At 43.7% G+C, this 17,773-nt stretch overlaps 1 protein-coding gene and 1 long non-coding RNA gene across 10 annotated transcripts in view; one reads left to right on the top strand and one right to left on the bottom strand.

Annotated features, from left to right (window-relative positions):
* Window positions 1–17,773, bottom strand: part of MYO9B (myosin IXB) — a 43,102-nt gene that overhangs the window by 1,407 nt on the left and 23,922 nt on the right. For 2 of the 7 annotated variants that reach the window (XM_053965623.1, XM_053965627.1), the window contains exons 15-41: window positions 16,494–16,569; window positions 16,012–16,101; window positions 14,869–14,979; window positions 13,788–13,827; window positions 13,207–13,329; window positions 12,698–12,778; window positions 12,470–12,580; window positions 11,848–11,970; window positions 11,214–11,363; window positions 10,941–11,107; window positions 9,417–10,391; window positions 8,839–8,905; window positions 8,351–8,481; window positions 7,577–7,734; window positions 7,290–7,468; window positions 6,718–6,816; window positions 6,069–6,245; window positions 5,550–5,591; window positions 4,916–5,027; window positions 4,702–4,772; window positions 4,100–4,292; window positions 3,652–3,780; window positions 2,982–3,087; window positions 2,177–2,308; window positions 1,099–1,222; window positions 636–683; window positions 18–157 (exon numbers count right to left, since the gene is read on the bottom strand). In XM_053965623.1, the coding sequence (XP_053821598.1) occupies window positions 18–157; window positions 636–683; window positions 1,099–1,222; window positions 2,177–2,308; window positions 2,982–3,087; window positions 3,652–3,780; window positions 4,100–4,292; window positions 4,702–4,772; window positions 4,916–5,027; window positions 5,550–5,591; window positions 6,069–6,245; window positions 6,718–6,816; window positions 7,290–7,468; window positions 7,577–7,734; window positions 8,351–8,481; window positions 8,839–8,905; window positions 9,417–10,391; window positions 10,941–11,107; window positions 11,214–11,363; window positions 11,848–11,970; window positions 12,470–12,580; window positions 12,698–12,778; window positions 13,207–13,329; window positions 13,788–13,827; window positions 14,869–14,979; window positions 16,012–16,101; window positions 16,494–16,569 (3,955 nt within the window). Of the gene's footprint in view, window positions 1–17; window positions 158–635; window positions 684–1,098; window positions 1,223–1,620; window positions 1,742–2,176; window positions 2,309–2,981; window positions 3,088–3,651; window positions 3,781–4,099; window positions 4,293–4,701; window positions 4,773–4,915; window positions 5,028–5,549; window positions 5,592–6,068; window positions 6,246–6,717; window positions 6,817–7,289; window positions 7,469–7,576; window positions 7,735–8,350; window positions 8,482–8,838; window positions 8,906–9,416; window positions 10,392–10,940; window positions 11,108–11,213; window positions 11,364–11,847; window positions 11,971–12,469; window positions 12,581–12,697; window positions 12,779–13,206; window positions 13,330–13,787; window positions 13,828–14,868; window positions 14,980–16,011; window positions 16,102–16,493; window positions 16,570–17,773 lie in introns of those variants that run through there. The other 5 variants (XM_053965625.1, XM_053965629.1, XM_053965624.1 and 2 more) reach the window with 4 other exon arrangements.
* LOC128800463 (uncharacterized) lies at window positions 1,571–3,470 on the top strand. Of its 3 annotated transcripts, none has more exons than XR_008434979.1 (3): window positions 1,571–1,629; window positions 2,162–2,337; window positions 3,242–3,470. It is a non-coding gene; the product is annotated as an uncharacterized LOC128800463 (long non-coding RNA). The 3 variants fall into 3 exon arrangements; XR_008434977.1 differs by lacking the exon at window positions 1,571–1,629 and adding an exon at window positions 1,748–1,826 and having other exon boundaries at window positions 2,159–2,337; XR_008434978.1 differs by lacking the exon at window positions 1,571–1,629 and adding an exon at window positions 1,748–1,826.

Below are 17,773 nucleotides of genomic sequence, written 5' to 3' on the forward strand. Positions count from 1 at the left end.
GGTAAAGGGGGACTCACTTTTCTTCTTTTATTGACTGTATGCGATCAATGAGAATTTCCTTCTCCCGGTTGTTTGCTTCAGAAACGTCCTCCTCTTCGTGCACCGAGTCCAGCTCTGAGGTGCCACTGTCATTTCCTTTGACCTGAGAGCTTTTACTCTGCAAGACAGATTCACATGTAACACTTGTCAGCCATAAGCAGCTACACCCGTCTGCAAGTTTCAGAGTAGAAGAAAAATGAGTGGGTCAAAGGAGAGGCTGATGGAATTGATTGGATTAAGCTGTTAGTTATCCACACAAATGTTTCAAAAAGTAAGAAAATTTCCTATTCACCTGATATCCAGGATTTTGTTACCTTTTTTTGGATCTGTGAGGCTCAGCTTAGTTTTAGTAGTCACTTGATGAGTAATATTATTACATCCAATGTAAGTTACATAGAGTGTTTATAAAATATCAGGTGATGACAGAACAGCCCAGCAGCCCTGCATGCAGTCTGGGGATGAAGTTGCACCAGTACAAGCAGTCCTGATTGTTCCAAAGAGTGTTTAAAACTGAGTTACAACCCGTGTAAGTATTTTAGTCATGCAAGAGTACCATAAGAAAAACCCATGCACTGGAGCCAGGCAGTTGTACATACCAGCTTCCCCTCGTAAGGGGAAGAGAACCCAAGTTTTATAGGCCAGAGCTAGAGAGAGATGGAGACCAAATTCACTATATGCAGCCTCTGATCAGTTTGGTTTGTATTAATCAGTACAACAAAAACAAAGAGTATTTTCCCTCCTAGAATGCAGCATATTTTTGCACACCAGCTATCTCTGGAGTGAAGGAACTCTTTTACCATGTCAGACACTCAATCTTAGTTCCACTGACAGAATTACATGGGAATAGATTTTGAACAGTACAAAGCAGATTCCCACCCCTGCACCCTTCATTTATCAGAACTTCAGTGCAGCTGTATATTTAGCTCCTATCTACAGCTTTGGGCAGTTGTTTTTTTCCAGCTGATTTTTGACTCGCTAAGTGGATGGACAGGAGAAGTAGCACTCCCTCCCCAAGAAGTTGGTGGAAGTTTTATTTGGAAGTTTTATTTCAACACTTACCGTGTTCTGCCGAAGCAATGAGAGCCGTCGGAAAGCGAAGCTCTCTGCTGCTTCCAGCTGACTGATTTCTTCCATTTTTATCTTGTACTTCCTTATCTGCTCCTTTATGAGCATCTCTACACACCTGTGAGAAAGGCAAGAGCTTATTGAGCTGCCTCTTACCATGAAGGTTCTGAAACAACCATGGTGGGATGAGATGCTGCTCCTGGCCTGGGGGTGTTTGTCACACACACGTGGCTGGAGTGTGACCAGTGTCCTAGCCCATCCCTCACAGCAGCACTGCATGGTAATGGGGTGAAGAGTCCCACACAGCAGGCACAACAGGACAGGTAATGGTGACAGGTAATGGCACATGTTCCACCTGGGATCACCAGAGCCTCCCATGCTGGCTGTACACAGTGGTGAGCACACAGACGTTACCACGGCTGCCAACAGCTCCTGCTGCTTCTACCTGTTGTCCCTGTGCTGGCACAGGCTGGCAGAGACACAACGAGCCTGCAACTGCCCTTCTCCACCTCTGTGGCCCCAGGGGTCAGTAAGAAGTTACAAAAAGCTGTCATTTTTCAAACTCTGTTATCATTGGTGGCAGAGGCAAGGCCAGCCATGCAGTGAGGATGGTGAGGGGCTCTCACAGCCAGAGCTGCTGGAGGGTGAGAACAGAGAGGGTCAAGGACAGAACCTTCTTCAATTCAAAGAACAATGCAGAAGAGATCACCAGGGAGTTCCAAGTATGCAGGAGACAGCTTAATTCTATATCATATTGTTTATTATGCCTTGTATCTCAGCAAAATAGATAATTAGGGTACAAGCCCCCCAAAAATAGATTAACTTGATGTAAACCACAAACCTGATAGTAAAAACTTATAGATCATCCAGCTTTATGCTTAGTGAAATGGAGAGAGGTGGAAGGTCAGAGAGGGGTGTATGAATTGGCAACACTGACAGAGCTAGAATTCAACAACTCTTGAACCTCAGCTTCTGAGATTGATACAAATAAAGTTGTAACAAATACAAGTAGTGGTACTGACCTTCCATCTCATTCCAAAACATTGTTTCTCAGCAGACTGCCAAAACTTACATGGTTGTTTTTGAGACATCCTTCATGCTGGTCAAGGGGTCAGAGGTATCAGGACAGCGCAAGAGGCACGGAGCAAACACGATGGCCAAGGCGTTGGGGGACATGCGGTTCACATCTTCTATCAAAGCCACTCTGAAATTCAACATCCAGGAAGAAAGATTGTAAGTGGACCTTGCTAGAATACAAACACCCTGATCACACCTTGCCAGAGTTCTCAAATAACATGTAAGGAGGCCTCTTGGACACTCAGTATACAGCAGTCCAAAGAAGCTTTACAATTATTTCATACCTACTAAGTAGACAACATTTCATGTATCAAAGGACCAGGGAGTCACACAGGTTAAGCTACTCTGATAGCTTCTTAAAAGTATGTCTGTTGATTCAGCATCTTCTCTTCAAAAATCCCATTTGCCCATGTTCAGAGGGCTGCTTGGAAAGTCCCCAGGTTCCTTGGGTAAGAGCAGCCCCTTTACCAGCACCATTTATCCTCCTGGGACTTGCATATGTTCATCCTCAGTTCACTACAAGCCTCTCTGTCTAAATCCAGGTGCTTGGATGATTAACCAAGGCTTTGAGATCTACCTTGTCTTCAAAGTTGTTCTTACCTGGTTTGGTCCAAATACACCAGGGTGTAGCAGTAACCACACACCTGTTCATGAGCACAACTACCAGCTTCAATTCTTTCATTTCCAAACCAGTAGCACAATCCCCACACTGACACTGAAGGTGTTAAACACTTTAGAAAGCTTCCAAGCAGCATTCAGAATCACAGTTTCTCTACAAATGAAGAAATTAAACTCATTACTTGACAAGATGGAAGATGAGTCGTTCCAAGGTATTATGATTTGCTTGTGGGAGCTGCTCCAGGACACTGTAAATGGCACAGAGTTGCTCCTGTTTCTCTGGTAGTTCTGCACAAAGGGAGAAAACACAAGATATTTACTGCTGTGCAAGGCTAGTGGAAAGCTTAAAATTCCTAAATTCTGATAAGTCTTACTGTCATTTCATTTAGCAACTGAATGTTGAAGTACCCCCCATGGCACTGCAATTATCCTGCATTTTCAGGTGCTGCTGCTGTTAGCCATCATCAAGTGACACACTAAGACCTCCAACACTATTCAGGCTGCCTTAATCCCACTGAAGTGAAAAGAATCTAGGTATTTAAACTATCTGTATATCCAGATCAGGTTCAGAATAACTAGAAAACCCCTTCCTGAAAGGAAACTTATTGACGTGCTTATTCAGTTTTTAGAAAGAACAGCTGTGACACATTAAAAATAAAAAAGACTTCTGAAGCAAGATCAAGTAAGCTAGAGGAGAAATTCCCTGAAAAGTGTTTTATGTAAAATGTCTAAAATCATAATTGTAAGTGCCCTGGAAGGAGCTGTTTAGTCAGCATGAGCATCTTATAAATTTCTTTTCCCAAGAACAATGAGTTAAAGCAGAAATGTTTGAAGAATGGTTTTTAAACCTACCTACAGCTCTGAGAAAATCATTGTACTGTGCTGAGGTCATCAGTGGGTCTGGCAATTCCCTCAGCCACTGCTTAAGGATCCCTGTGATGGTGTGAATAGGGTAATTCTCCAGTTTCACTGAATTTGGGTCTGAAAAGAAATGTTTTATTTAGAGCAGTTCATTCCTTTGATGCACACAATGAGACCCCATAGAAATAAGATTAGAAACATTCTTATCTCCTGTTCACAGAATCCAATTGGCAATTCAGAAGTTAAAAATAGGCAAAAGATAGTAATTTAAAGGTACTAAACAGCTTTTGGCAGCCAACAAAAACAATACAGCCTGCACAGTCAGCAAAAAGCTGGTTTTAAACACTAAGAAGTGACAGATACTTTCAGATAGAAGAGAATTGCAGGGAAAACTGGTATCATGCAATGACATGCAAAGAGTGGACAACACTGCCTGGACCTTCTTGCAGCAACTGCTTCAGCTCCTTCATCCGATTTGCTGATCCTGATTTCCTGTAGATGCCTTCTGTGTAGAGCCCGTGCATCTCCACGTACTCCAGCAGCTTCTCCAAGACCACGGGCACCGAGTTCCTCTCGCTGGTCAGGGCGCTCACGGACACCCCGAAGTGCCGGGGCTCGGCGTCCTGCTCGCCCTGGGGGTGACACAGCTGTGATCCCACTGTCCACTCCCCTTCCCAAGCCAGGCAATGCCATGGCTTCCTGCTACAATTACCTCACGCTTCCAGAAACTGCAGCTGAGTGTTTTATTCTGGCTTTGACCATAAGGCAGATTTGCTGAGCTGCAGCAATAAAGAGCCTTTATGGTTCACACTGCAGGATTTCTTTATCAGTTTGGCCAACACTGCACATACACTCTATGAGAAGGGTTCCTAAATTAGCTCAAGCATCATCTCCTAGGAGAATGCTCTGCTTCTGCAAGAAGCATCATCTCTGACTGAGGAGGGAACTGTTGGACCAATTCTTATTCAGTTCATTTACTGAGAAATAAAGACAGCATTTTGCGTGCACCACTTCTGGTATCAACAGAACCCCATCCCTTACCTTTTTCCCACAGGAGGTACAGCTGCTCTGGATTTTGGACATGCACTTCTTGTGACAAGTCAGCTTGCAAACTAGAGAAAGGAGCAATTGTTACAAGCATCTAAATCACACTGAAACACTTTGCACCTTGAATTACCCACTTTCTGTTCACCCAGGCCCACCTGTAGCAGCCAGAGGTACCAGCAGTCTGCACACCTGAGGCGTGCTCACTCACCACTGCACAGACAGGCCTTCTCCATGGGCCAGATGTAGGAGGAGCAGTGCTCACACGACTGCCGGATGCTCACTTGGTAGTTTGTGAACACGTGCCCATTGTGCTCTTCAATCTGGTGAGAGACAGCAAGGAACCAGTGAACTCTCTTTGCCTTTTAAAAATTATTATTACCATCTACCTATCTCACATTTCCACCTTTTATTTTACATTTATAGCTGCAAGCTTTCACCCTTAAACCAAATTTCATCCTATCTTAAGGAAATTAGGTTTGCTGGAATATTTCATAATTGACTTGCTGCCTTAAAGTTCATCAGTACAATACAAGTGCTATAGTTTTGTTATTAATATTTAGTAGTTGTTTTCTTTTAAACAGCCCATGCTTGAGAAAGCTTTTAGACTTTAAAGGAAGCTATGGACAAGCACGAAAATGCTTCAGTACCACCTATCACTGCCTAAGAAAGATCTCTGCTTTGTGAAAACTGGTTTTATATTGTCACATCTTCCTAAAAGAGATAAGTGAATGAGCATGCAAAACAAACCAGAATGTCAGTACAAAATCAAGCTCTTCAAAGAGTGTTTGTGTTCTGTGAGTGCACCTGAGGACTCGGGATTATTGCAGAAAGAAAGCACTTACTGCACGGTCTTGTTTCCGTTTCTTCTTCTGGGCTTTGGTTTGCTGCAACAGGAAGCAAAACTGGCCTTAGTCTTTGAAATTCAGACATTCCTTGTTCCTTTTTTTCCCCCTTATTGAGTTTCCAAGACTTTACTTCACCTCCAGACATTCAAGACACTATCCTGTAGCTTCAGCTTGGTTTGAGGGCTGTCTGAGCTCACACTATCAACTTCCTAAAAACCAACTGAGTTCACTGCCTGATAACAAAGCAACTCCATCTCTCAAACCTCCAGAGAACTCCTATGTTTTCACCAAATTCACACTTTCAGATTCTGAAAATATTAAATTAAAAAATTAACAATTCCATAAAGGTGTATCAGCAATCAGAAATTGTTACACACATGATGTGTGTATGGCAAATGTTTCCCAAATCATAAAGAATGCCATGGAAAAGTTTTCTGAGGTAACACAGGTCATGTTTGTTAAGAGAGCAACAGTGTTTCACCATACCATAAACCAGCAACAGAATAACTTTCATACCTTGGGCTGCTCAGATTCCTCTTTCTTTGCATATCCTCTGATGAATTCATCCAGAAGGGATAGAAAGAGGTTCAAAACCAGCTTGACTTCTTTCTCTTCCCTTTTTTTGGCCAGGTTTGTAACTAGGAGCTGGTAATTTTCCACCAGATCTTTATAGCCAACATGGATTTGTCCATTCTAAAGAAGGAAAAATACTCGTTAGACATTCCTTTTTGATACTGTTGAGACAGTTTCATATTTTTATGTACTTAAGTTCAGAGGTGAAAAAGCACAGCCATGATCAAAGTCAAAGATAACATCCCATGACACACTTCCCTCCTGCACTATCCAACAGCACTTGGCTGACACAAGGCAGTGTCAGAAGAATACTGGAAAAGCTGTTGGCTCCTCTCTTCAGCATTAGGAGGCTGAAGACAGCAAAATCCATCCATTTCTAAAAAATTTATGGCTGAGTGAATGAGAAAAGGAAAACAAAGCAGGCTGCTTGAGATTACAGCAGAGCTGTAAAATGAGTCTAACATTCAGCTCTGAATTCTACGCTGAGAATTGCTGAACTGCTTTGTTGAAGAGCTGCAGGCCAAGCCTTTAACCTGCACACTCAACTCATTTATTGCCTGCCAACTTTCCTTTATTGAGACTTACTACTTACAGGAGCAGAATACATGGTCTTGATGTTTCCTCTGAACTTCTCTGTGGCTTCAAAAAACAAACATTCAACACCAGACTTCTGGGAGCGCAAGTCATTGATCTAGAAAAAAAATACATCTGCATCAGATTTTGTTAAAAAAAGAACATCTGAACAGAGTTAAGCTTCAGTGGCTGGGCTTAGTCATTTGTGACCATTCCAATTATTTAAAACAACATTTTTAATGCACTGTGCTGATGATACAAAACAGTAGAGTCGGGTAGCTGGGCTTTAGAGAACTCTCTCTACTTACAACTCTCACTTTTTTTTTAATACAAGTTTTGCTACCCACTCATTTGTAAACAAAGAACTAACATGAATGCCCTGTATTGTATTCAATGCAATATTATGCATTCAGTGACTTGAGGAAAAGAATAGGAAGGGCCCTAATGAAGACCTAACTCAGTCAAACCATCTAATAAATTCCCTTTTGCTTTAGATTATAACAGAAACTTGCACCTAGACCTGTAGGCTTTAAAATTCTACACAAACAGTGCACAAAGACTTGAATTTTCTTATGGCTGGGAGCCTTTCACCTTGTTTAGGAGGAACTCATCCAGGTGTTTCAGCTCATTGGCATTTGCAATCTCCCGGACCATGGACGCGCGCCAGTTCTGGGACACGCTCGAGATCTTGCTGATCTTTATGGTTCTGTTCTTCTTTGCTTTGCTGCTCTCCTTCCCGGCCTGGGGGCGGCCTGGCCGCCCCGAAGAACCTGCCAAAGAAATGGATCTGTACGTTCAAGCAGGGTGAGGGAATTCTGCAGCATTTGTTTCCTCGCAGAAAAGATGCACTGTGCTGAGGGTTAAACCACCAAACTCACCTTCTGAAACTTTCTGGATTCCTCCTGTGTCTGCAAAGAGGACACAAGACACCAGGGAGAGGCCGTCTCCTTCCTCAATCACATCAGAACTCTCCTTTGCAATTTTCTTGTCTGGCTTTTTCCCCAAAAGTCTGCGCAGAGGGCTTTTGAAAGCAGACCTGAATACAAAAGCAGATACAAGTCTGTCCCATTAGTAATGGAAGCTGGCTCTGCCACAAGAACAGGATTCACAACTATGGGGAATATTTAAGGCCCAACCCGCAGAAAAGCTGAGCAGCACAAAAAAAGGAAAGACAATGTGAAAGCACTCCTGGAGTTTCTGGTATTTACAAGATCAGAGCGCTACCTTCAGCACACACAGACAACACCTCACATATCCAAAACATCACTTCTGGCTCAGGAAGTCTCTGGGCTGCAGAATGCCAGAGGCTGGAGCAGGCCAGGGAAGCAGCATTACATGCTTGCTGGGCTCTTCAGCTTTTCTCTTGGTGTTGTATTACACTACATGAACCTTTAATCCCAGCTGTAAGTTGGTTCTTATTTTAAAAAGAACCAGTTCACAGAAAGTGTTATGCAAGCAGAGAATCTGCTCCTCAGCAGGCTCAGATAACATGCTCAAAGCACCATGAAGCAGTAACACAGCCACTCGTGTAGCTGATGCCAACTTGTGCCTCTCCACAATCACAGCCTCAAGGTGCCCAACTCAAGTACCAATGGAAAATCTCTTTTTTTTTTCATTTTCTGAAAGACAGGCCAGTCACACACAAGCCATACTTGGCATCCCCTTGCTGACTCGCTGGCTGCACGGGAACGGCCGTGTCCGAGGTAGGGAAGTGGTCACTGGGCTTCTTCTGCACAGGGTATTTCTGGTTGCCTTTTTCTTCTTCAATTGGATCTGGTGATTGCTACAGGACAGAGGAGTTGTCAAAAACTGCATTTTGAGTGACACAGATTCTTTAAATGGTTTTAAAAGCTAGAATGGTGAAATTTATTTCATCAAGACAATACACTTTACCCAACAGATATTAGCTTTCTAATACAAGAGCCAAGTATATTTAATGCTTTGATCAAGGATCCATTTATTAAGACTTATGTTTTCAAATTACTGTATAATATTTCCTGATGATTGTTTTTACACGGGTATCAAGCAAAAAGAAAATCAACCTGGAGGAACACAAACACACTACAGGCAATTTTTCACAAATCTTTAATATTTATAAACAATTATAATTAAGTATAAATATGCACAACAGCATCAGTACCTGGTTCATGGCAACAGTCTGGGCCAGTGTTGACAGGTCACTTAATGAAGCTGAACTCCCCTTCTTCCTGTAGTAAGATGAGTTTCAGAATATATATTGTAATGAAGTCTGTGGCCTCTTCACATCTTTTAAATAATCAACATATCAACACTACATCTGAGTCAGAACCCTGATCAGCCCTTGCAATTTACTTTGAGAGAAATGAAAAAGCATGGGAATGTCAGATTTCCTGCCATATCAGAGGGATGATGCTTGCAAGCTGTAGGTCACTAAAAGCTTGTTTTCAATGGGTAAAAGACACATGAAAATAAACTTCAGACACTATTTCAACTAAGGCCCTGACTCCTCCTTTTAATACAGCCAGGCAGGCTTTGCAGCTTTTGTGAACTTCTGAAAACATTCTGCCCATACAGATTCACTGCAGGACTGGGAGCCAAGGAAAAAAGCAGGAGTTTTTCACAACTCCACGTGCTCCCATAACATGGCCCAAATGTACAGCTCTCAGGAGTTCTCAATTGATTTTTAAACATTACAGAGATCTGTTTTCTGTGAAATGAAAAAAAGGAAGCTGTCCTTACTCTAACTGATCCTGAGGAGACTTATCTGCACGTATCCTTCCATCCAGGGACTGACTCAGCACATCATTCTGGCCAGCATCAGACTGTCTCTTTCCTTTCCACTTCTCTCTCTTGTACTTTAGCTTCTCTGGGTCATCCACATATCTCTGGATTGCAGAAGTGGGGCTGTCCAGGTCTTTGGTTGCCCTCTGCCGCCTGTTTTTATCTGCCCACCAGTCAGCAGGGCCCTGAAAGCTGCCAGTAGCAGACAGTGTGTTATGAACATTCAGTGCAAGATCTGTTGGCCTTTCAGGGCAGGTAAAGCTTTGGCTGCCTTTTATTTGGTTATTTTGATTCCGCTGTGTTTTCGTTCTATCAGCTGCTGTGTCCTCTGCATCTGCTCCAGGTGGTTGCTCAGGAACAGAACCGCTTTCCTTTATCTCACTTGATGGTGGAATGTCTGAAAGAGTTTTTTCTTCACTTGGACTTTTCTCTCCCTCGCTGCTTCCCTGAAGGACATTATCTTCTTGTGCTGTGGATTTCTCTGGCTCTGGAGCAGTTTCCAGGGCCTCTTCAGAAACAGTTTGCTCCTCGTGGCACGATGCAGATGGTTCTTCAAAGGACAGGAGCACATGCTTGTTCTGCAAGTCATTGTGCTCCAGCCCCCTCTGCCGACGGGATTCCCGCTTCTCCCGGCTGTTGGTCACTCTCTCTGAGCCCTCCCCTGTGTGCTTCTGGGGTAACGTGGCTTTCTCGGATGAGCTCAGGTTTTCAGCTTGTTCATTTTGAGCTTGATCTTCATCCTCAACAGCTCGATCTGGCTCTGACTCGTGTTTCACAGGCAGCTCATCTGTTGCTGGCTCACTCTGCTCATCCTTGCTCCTATCTTCATCTATGTCGTATGGCTTGCTCGTATCTTGCTCTTTGTCTTCATCTTCCTGCATTTCTCTCTGCTCTTCTTCAGCTTTCTGCCTTTCTAGAACCATTTTCTGGTATCTGTTAAGAATTTTTAATATGAAAATACAAATCCTTAATGCCCAGGGGTCAAAAAAAAACCCAGCTGCTTAAATGAAGCCCAAATAGCAATACAGACCCAAATTACACCTACAGTCCCAGTGGGACTGCAGGGAAGTGTCTGCTTGTCAGGACTGGTAGCACCAGTGCAGCTGAGCTGAATAAAGCTCATGTCCTGAGCACTTATCCAGTGTCCATGCTCCACTGCCCACTTGATACTGACTGAAATATCACAAGGCAGTAACTACCTTGGAGTTCATACAATCCCAGAATGGTTTGGGTTGGGAGGGACCTTAAAGATCATCTCATTCCCATCTCCCTTGCCATGGGGATGGGACACCTTCCACTATCCCAGGGTGTTCCAAACCCCACCCAACCTGGCCTTGGCCACTTCCAGGGGCAGCCACAACTTCCTTGGGCAACAATTTACCAAGTTGTTTACCAAGTCACCCCAACACACAAACTGAGCTTGGCAGGTGAAGCCAGGTGATTAAATGGATGTTTTCATGCCATGTTGCTCCTTCCCTTTACCTCTTACGCTGCAGGTGCCCCCTGAGCAGGGCCTGCAGGAGACAAACTCTCCTCCTGAGCTGCAGGAAGCGTTTCCGCTGCCGGTGCCGCCTCCAGGCCGCCTGGATCTCGATGGCAGCGTTGTTCCTCTGCAGAGCCATCCTGACACAGCGGGAGCGCCAGCACGCCTGCAAAGGGAGGTTTCTGGAGTGAGGGAGGGCTGCCTCAAGGTGGGGAGTGTCCCATGACAGTTTGTTTTGTTAGGAAAATAAGGTTGGCAGTTCTCAAAGACACCTGTAAAACGACGGCTGCCTGCCGCATCCTGAGAAAGCGTCTCCTTTCCAAAACCATCCTGAGCCAGCTCTGAAGGAGGATGATTTTCCTGATCACCTCCTTGTGTAGTGTATCCTGTAGTATCTGTCGTTCAGCCTCTTTCATAAAAACCTGTTCAGTTAAAGAGAAGTTCATCAAGAAGCAGTTAACAGGAGCCTTTCAGCCCCCACTGGAGCTATAATAAGATAACAGATAAGGTAATGGTTTGGTACCACTGCACCAAACCTTACTGGCTGACAGCTTGCCCAAAAGATAAAAATCCTTTTAAATTTCAGAGTTTGGATTCCAAAACTTACACCTGTCCTTACAGCCTTCAAATCACGGAACCCTTCTAAAATGTAAACATTGATCTGTTTGACAAATGCCAATAGCAATGCTTTCCCAAACTATGTAACATGGATTTGTACTGTAGTCAAGAACCAGGTTGGCATCAAAACCAAGGGGTCAAGTGCAACGTCTGTGTCACCACTTGAAAGAGTTAAAATAGCCAATTTAGGTACAAAAAGCAGAGAAGAGTTACACTTGTAAATGAACTGCACTGAATTTTGCAGTGTACAGCAGTGTTTCTTACTGCCTTACAGAAAGTTTCACAGACCTTGGTCTTCCCTATTTGATAGTAGTTTTCATTTAGTTTTAGTTTATTCAAATAAGCACAAATGTCTTCCTTGGAGGCTTTGGCATTTTTGGGCAGTAACACCTGAAACTGGTCGATGAATTCCTGTAAAAAGCAGAGACAGCAAGAGACCAAAGTTAAAAGGCAACTCCCAAGTTTGGTGTTTTAGCTCTAAAATAGAAATCTATTTAAGACACTTAAGCTACAGGGATCTGAAAATACTAACCTCTCACTACAAACTGAGCTATTTTTCCATGTAAAATGCAGGCTACAGTCAGCCAGGGAAAGATCACCTGGATGTGATCTCTTAACCTACACAGAATTTTTTATAGAAAACGAATTCCCACATTAGACAGCACTGTGCAGCACTGACTGACTGCACTCAGAATGTTTTCCTTCACACAACCAGGAAGAATTTACTGGCAGATGACCCACAACAGTTTAACTATGACTTTCTAGCATGCAGGCTCTCTCAAAACTACAGTGCATTTTTACAGCTCATCCCAAATGGTCATGAGCCTCATATGAAGAGACACACAAGATGTGTTTTTTGAAGAGAGCAGATACTCCTGAAAGCACAATCCACTTCCAGTTCCCACTGTACCTGGAATGTGTATTTGGCACTGTAGCCAGACCTCCTGATCCGCACAGTTTCCAGCATGCCCGTGTACCGTAACTGCTGCAGCACCAAGCTCTCATCAAAGAGCATCTCCTTCTGTAAAAGACCAGCAGAAAACAGCCAGTGAGAGCCTGAGGAGCCCAGCTGCTGTCCTAGGGACAGCACATTTCCTTCCACACCTCAGCACGCAGCTCAACTCCGAGGCAGCCTCACCTTCTCTGCATTGGAGCGGATGCAGCGGATGAAGAATGGCTCAGCTCTGCCCAGTGTCTCCAGCAACTTGTTAAGTGAAGTCTGAAATGAAATAGTCACAGAAGTTTTTCTTCAGGTATCAGCATTTTGAGTGGTGTTTGACAGCAGGATAGCTTCTGCCTGAGGAATCAGGTTGTTTCAGGTCTCATGGCTATACAAAATCCAAATAGATTCTCCCATATTGCTCAGCACGATACATATTTGCTATTTGCTTTTAGCTTTTTTCAAGAGGATTTAAAGCAGGGTTTGAACATGCACTCATAGTAGCACTAGATCTGTATACAAGGATGATCAGTACAGAGAACTGACACATTTCATGGCATAAATGGCATCTAAAAATGTACTCTGACTTTAATCAAGCAATAAACCTCACCTCAAAAAAACCTCAAGAATAAAACCCACTTGGTTTTCCAAGCAAGACCAGCCTAGATCAGCCCAGGAGGGACTGTTCCCTGAGGTGTCTCACCTACCTGGAACTGGGCACTTATGCTGGGGGGTTTCTTCTTCTTGTGCAAGTGCAAAAGCGACTTCGTAGTCCGATCGTGCAGAGTCATGCTCATGATGAGCTTCAGAGATTTGGAATCCAGCAAATTCTACAAAAAAGTTTTCATAATCAACAAAGTGCAAGTCTTCCAACTAAAAGGGAAATATTTTGTCTGAAATTAGTCAGAATGAAACCAGCCACTGAGTTCCACATTCAACGGCATGTCATATTTCACAATTATTTCTATTTTGGGCCAAAACATTTCTTGAGAGTGAAACTGTTCTACTGCCCTGTCCCAAGAGTGCGAGGTGAACAAGGGGAATCACAGAATCACTGCATTTGCCCTCCCTGACTTGGAAGTGACTTTATGCACTTATGACATCTTCATATCTATCTAATTAAACAATTCTTATTAAAGTGAACATTCATCTATTTTTTAGCTTGTCAGGATAAATAACACAACTTTCCTACACTATAAAACAGTTCCAAAGTGAGTTCTGTCAATGAAAATGAAATTCACAGTGCAAAAAAGCCCATACCCAAGAGAAACCTAAATTTTCTGATTACCTTGGGAATTATCTGCTTTTGCTTGACACCTCTACTTTTCCTGTTAAAATATTAAAGATAATTTAAGAAAAAAAATACACATGATTTTTGATTATTTCAGCAAACCATAAGTTGGTGCAACTTATGAGGCAAGGTAAAGGACAGAAGAAAATGAGCACAACAGCACCAGGGTGTGTCCATGCATGTCTCTTACAAGTGATCAATGCAAGAAATGCGAACTGCTCTGCAACAAGAACATTTTTTTTTTTTAATAAACTCTGTAGGTATTGGGGGCTTTCAAAAATGAAACATCACCTCTGAAGTTAAAGCTATTCAAAACTGCATTGTTGTACAGGCTACTGTAGTGGGAGTTATTCTCTTTAGCAAGTGTATGGTCATTAAACTCATAACACAAGGCACTAGCAAATAAAAGTACTCAATTCAGAAGTTACAGCTGCTGGCACCAGACACTCTATGAAAGCACCCAACTGCTCCCAGGAGGGCATTGCATGTCCCAGCACCAGGAACTCTGGGATGTCTGAGCAGGACACACACCTCAGGCACAGCTCTCATCCACACACAGAAGGTGAAGAAGTGGAAGCTCTCAGAAAGAAGGCTGCAGTTCACATCCTGCTGGTTCTAAGCATATTAACTCTGTGATATAGGGCAGGTTCCTGCTCTCAGCCACCCAGTTTACATTTACTTATTATACAGCAGAGCACAGATTCATTTCCTTACACGTGCACAGAACTGCAGATGTAAAGACTCTAAACCTAGGAATACATCCAGCACCAGCATCCTGAATTTCAGGAAACATTTGTCACACCTTGTGGGAGATCTCACTCTTGAATATTTTGCAACAACAAGCTCATACTACATACTTGGGATTTTTAAAGCAAGTTCATGTGAGAAATAGGTTTAACTTTAATGCAATGAAGCAACAAGGTGTTCTGTACAGCCTATTTGCAGAAGGGATGTTTTATTTTTAATTGTCTTGTTTAGTGTTTTTCAAAAGACAAATTTGGGACAAGCATAATTTTTAGGAACTGGAGTTACTGCTTGGTTCTTGTTGCACTTTCAAAGCAATACCCAGAGCACTCACAGGAGGTGGGAGCGGTGTTGAAGCTGACTGAGGGACCGAAGCAGCTCACAGGGATCATCACCCTGCCAGGGCAGTCCTTTAATACTGGCGATGATTTGTTCATGCATGTCTCTAAAATGATCCACAGCAAAACACAGGTGGCAAACAGAGATACACAGCCGTGAGAGAGGGGGAAAAAAGGAGTTAAAACCCCAAAAGGTTCCATCACCAAGTGTGCTCCAAAAAGCAGCAGGTCAATCCCAGGTTACTTTTTCCTAAACATGAATGATTTTGATGACAAGTCAGCACCTTCTACTCCATCAGTGCTCTAAAATTTAATTGCCAGAGTCTCACACTCAACTTACTCTCTGATTCTGCCTTTTAATGTAAATTCTTGAGCCATCAATTCAGAAAATGGAGGGAAATTTAGCAAAATGCACTTAACGGGCAGGGAACCCTTCTGGTTATGCCAAGGAACCTTTTCAGGTAGATATAAGCTACTTTATAACCAACAGTAAACATTTTTATAGAGAGATTTTACCACTAAAATGAAGCTACTTAAACAGCTTTTCATCAGAAAAGTAAGTTAGAAACAAACTGTTAGAGGGATACTTGAAGAAATTTTGGGTTTCACTTCTATTTCAAACTTATTCATGTTTAGTTTTTCAAAGTAGGCCTGGGATGGTCCTTAATTCATGGCATGTTCCATTCTTCAAGCATGCACTGTGCTCTTGTGAAGTGCTGTGTCCTGGCACAGACCTTACCTTCTTTATTCTCCAGAGAGGCACAAACCAAAAATAACAGAAGTGTAAGAATCACTTCTGACTCTTAGATGCTCTCCCCATTCTGAGCTGCTCACAGAGGCAGCAACATTTCTACACAGGGTTGTGGCTTCCCTGGGTACCTCTGAACTTTTCTGAATATCAAGATTTAAGATATCCCAAGGAAACAGATCTGGTAAGCTGTGACCAATCCTTTCACACAAATTGGATATTTAGTTCTTTGTTTCACCCAGTGACAGAGGCTGTCCAGGATGCAGCAATTAGGAAGCAGCATGAAGTCACTACTTTAGGTGTTCCATGGCTTCACTGTCACCCAGAGAAAGTCACTGTGTCCTGGAAATGTGCCTCCCTGGCCTGGGAGTTCAGGCCTTTTGCTACTTACTTCTTGTTCTCACAAAAAGAAATGATGTCTTGAAAAGCATTTATATCGAAATCCTCAGAACAATCAAATGAGAAATCGAGCACTGAGAGGCTGCAAAAGGAACATGTACAAAGCCTAAATATCCATGGAAAGGCAAATCTCCCTATAGAGATACAGAACTGTAAGACTGGCCCTGCCTCTGCCCCCTTCAGTGACCTAGACTGGCTGCAGAGGAGCACACAATGCTAAAAGCTGCACACAGCAACCACAGAGAACTCAAAAACCCAGTGGTAAATGGAACTGAGGCTGTCCCCAACATGTGGTGGCATTGGGTCTTACATAAAATAAGCTAGATGTTGTTTTGATTAAAAAGGCCAAAGCAAACAAGACAGAAGAAACAAAGCTTGCTTTCCTTGTGGAAAGATCTAGTTGAGATTTGATATATGAAAATCCAACTCAGCAATTCAGCTGTTCCCTCTAGGGGTTAAGGATGTGTTTCTCACCGATAAACTTTTTCTACCGGCGTATTTGATCTCTGGAGTTCTCCAAGGGGAACTCTGGGTCCTTGACGTACCACTCCTGTTAGGAAACAACCAAAAAACTGCATTTTGACAAAGATATGAGCAGGCAAAAAACCCCAAACAAACCACCAACTTTAGCAAGCACAGTACCTATCCAAAGGCCTGGAGTTTTTATCCAGTCCTTTATCAAGCTACAGTACTTTTCTGCTCAAACTTCCTTCTACTAGAAAGGAAGTTGCAGCTGCTCAAATTTAGTCATTAAACCTGAATACTCATTTGATACTTCACAGAGGTCTAAGAAGATCAAAATTAGTGATATGATGAGAATACCAGAACTATCAACCCCAACTTTTACAAGCAGGACTTCAAGTCTGTCCCAGCCTGCTGGAAATGCTGCACTGAGTGGAGGAGGAAAGTTGAATGACCTCAGGTAGGAACAGTGACAATCTTCTCCATTATGAATATGAAACCATTTCCACACTCAGTTTGCCTTTAGCACCAAAGATGGTGTCTGGTTGGTAAGGTTTTGCCACAAACTCATTCTGCCAGCAGAGCAATTGTAGAGTACTAAGAATTTTCAGAGCCGTTTTCTGTGCCATATCTGTAGTTTCCCAGCCCTACCTGCACTTTCTGAGTCTTACCTGCACTTTCCCATGCCCTACCTGCAGTTTTAAGAGCTTACCTGCCATTTTCCATGCCATACATGCACTTTCCCATGCCTTACCTGCACTTTTTGAACCCTACCTGCCATTTCCCATTCCACACCTGCCATTCCTCAGCCCCACTTGCCATTCCCCGGTCCATCCCTGCCATTACCCATTCCATCCCTGCCCTTCCCCGGTCCATCCCTGCCGTCCCCTGGTCCATCCCTGCCGCTCCCTTGTCCATCCCTGGCGCTCCCCAGCCCCACCCCTGCCCTTCCCCAGCCCTACCTGCCATTCCCTGGTCCATCCCTGCCATTACCCATTCCATCCCTGCCATTCCCTGGTCCATCCCTGCCCTTCTCCAGTCCATCTCTGCCATTCCCCAGCCCCACCTGCCGTTCCCCGGTCCATCCCTGCTGCCGTTCCCCGGTCCATCCCTGCTGCCGTTCCCCGGTCCATCCCTGCTGCCGTTCCCCGGTCCATCCCTGCTGCCGTTCCCCAGTCCATCCCTGCCCTTCCCCGGTCCATCCCTGCCCTTCCCTGTTCCATCCCTGCCGCCGTTCCCCGGTCCATCCCTGCCGCTCCCCGGTCCATCCCCTGCTGCCCTTCCCCAGCCCC

This window comes from Vidua chalybeata, chromosome 27 (assembly GCF_026979565.1).
Source record: "Vidua chalybeata isolate OUT-0048 chromosome 27, bVidCha1 merged haplotype, whole genome shotgun sequence".
NCBI classification, from domain to species: Eukaryota; Metazoa; Chordata; class Aves; order Passeriformes; family Viduidae; genus Vidua; species Vidua chalybeata.